The 2,321-nt window shown below is 36.0% G+C and overlaps 1 protein-coding gene across 1 annotated transcript; it reads left to right on the top strand.

Annotated features, from left to right (window-relative positions):
* Positions 1–6: 6 nt before the first annotated feature.
* LOC106108317 lies at positions 7–2,313 on the top strand (the record flags this gene model as incomplete). The annotated part of the gene is made up of 8 exons (XM_013289449.1): positions 7–67; positions 162–309; positions 675–730; positions 1,011–1,128; positions 1,310–1,399; positions 1,498–1,670; positions 1,820–1,927; positions 2,202–2,313. Coding segments are annotated over exons 1-8 (855 nt in total), but the record flags the coding sequence as incomplete, so codon positions are not given.
* Between the last annotated feature and the right edge of the window lie 8 nt (positions 2,314–2,321).

The raw sequence follows: 2,321 nt of genomic DNA on the forward strand, positions 1-2,321 counted from the left end.
CCGCGCCCTGGAGCCACATGTACAAAATGAAAAAACCACCACCCCCCGACGCTAGCTTCTTACCAAAGTATGACAAAACGTAGATAATGAAATGGAATACTATTGGCATTTATTATACCATTTGTAAAAATCACAACGTTTTCACGTTATTTTTTCCGAAGACACGGCGAAGGTCCCGTATACGAACTGGCGATGGACAACGAGGAGCAAGGTGTGTTGAGGGCGGCAAAGAAAGCCACCACTGAGGACCCCGCAAACTGCAAGGATTCCGTCCAAAGAACAAATACCAACGCCGCACCTGATATTGTGGTTAGTATTACAAAAAGCTAAAAAAATCGGGAAACGATAAAGTTAAAAGTGATTGTAGTTCTGAATTGCCAATTCATATGTTTGGTTTGGGTGAATGTAAAAGCAGAGGTGATCAGAATCTAGTAGTCTCTGTGCACATGTTGCAGACAAAACATACTGCAAAAACATTCACATAGTATTAAATAACAGTCTTTTGAGATTAGTGCTCTATGTTCGCCAAGTGCTACGCCGTAGGTCCTAGGCGTAGCAATTGTAGCATAGCACGCAAACGTTTATTGTCTTTTTTTATTTTAATTTAATGTTATATCTCAATGTTTGTGCTTCCTACAGATTTAATATAAATGAATTAGAATAACATATTACAGATTGCGTTGGCGACGAACAAGGAAGAGAAAGAAGTTAAGAAATTCGATAGTGGGAGGTAAGTTACTACGCATTTTACTTAATTTTATTTTATTCTATGAAATTTAAAGAGTTTCCACTGCCCAAAGAACTGTAAAAATCATCACCCTTAACATGTAAAAAAAATAAAGACTATTGGACTATTGTGCTTTTGTACAGGTCTTCTACACAGAAAGTTTATAAGCGTGGATTGAGTCTGCCACCCTAGTATTGTATATCTCTTAGTTAATATAACATTAGTTAGGTTAGGAATTGCTAAAAATTTTAATTACATATAATATGTTAAAATATCTTCGTAGAAGAAACTACTTTAAAAAAAATCCAACGAGCCATTTTTCAAGGCAGGACGTTGAAGAGGAGGCTCCGGAATTGCGCAACGACATGGACTATGAAGATATACAATCCACTACTGAAAAGGTAAGAAAACAAATTATCGATCTTCATCAGTATTCGGATACAAATGTAAATAACCCCTTTAAATGTGAAAACTCTAAAATTGCATATCTAAATACGTTTTAATCAATAAAAAAGCTATAAAGAAAGTAGAAAATATTTGGTTTGATTGATCTTATTTTGATTGTAACTATTTATTCTCCAGAAATCGATGGCACGCCAAATAACGTGGACCGAGGTCCCACCCAACCAATGGAATGAACACGAAATGTCTATGGACGTAGAGAACGCAAAAGTAAGCACGTATAAATATTTTTACTGAACCATTCCGTAAAATGAAAGCCATAATAAAACAATTGTGTTGGAAAATATGAACATAAAGATTATTTTTAGGAACAAGAAACAGAAAAGAAAGAGAGCAAGTCCCCGAACCTACAGGCGCTGGTGGACGCCATAGGCAGCAGGATGCGGGACATCGAGAACGTGGTTCAGAGGATGAGCCAGAAGGTGCACAGGAACAAGCCGCAGTCCGACATAGGCAATAGCATGAACAGTATCGAGAGAAGGTAAGCTGTACTTAAGTAATAAACTAGAGTAACCAGCATTGGACCTAATGGTAAGACTATACTGTTAGTTTAAAAATGTAAAATAAGATCTTCTAATTGTAGCTGCTTTGGATTATTAATTAATTTAAATGTTACCTTAAAAATTTCAGATCTGAAGATATACAAACCCGTAAAGGTTTAAGTCAAGATATTAAAGAGCACGACCACGAAATCGTCCTTTCTAAAAATCAGTATTCAAACAGCGAATCTTTTAAACGGTATGTGTGCGTTTTATTAATAGTTAATTATACGTTATTAGTAAGTAAATTAGAAATTGAGAGAGGAAAGAAAAAATTTAATACCATGTCGGTCCTTGAATACACAATACATAACATCCACCTAACCTAACACATGTGTTAGGTTAGGTTGTTTTAAAAGTACCCTCTGACATGTCGATCAACAGACAAGCTTTACAATAATACTAATATACTATTTGTAATATTGTTGTGTGTGAATTCTTTTTAGTTTCAAATCTCCGTCTATTTATAACAGAGTCAAACATATGCACGGCACAACAGAGCCGAATAGCGATGTGCCCTTGTACGTAGAGGATACCAACTTAAACGGATACTTCAGTGACGTCAGCAACAGTATACTGCGGAGAGTTGGCCT

This window comes from Papilio polytes, unplaced genomic scaffold, assembly GCF_000836215.1.
Source record: "Papilio polytes unplaced genomic scaffold, Ppol_1.0 DF821698.1, whole genome shotgun sequence".
NCBI classification, from domain to species: domain Eukaryota; kingdom Metazoa; phylum Arthropoda; class Insecta; order Lepidoptera; family Papilionidae; genus Papilio; species Papilio polytes.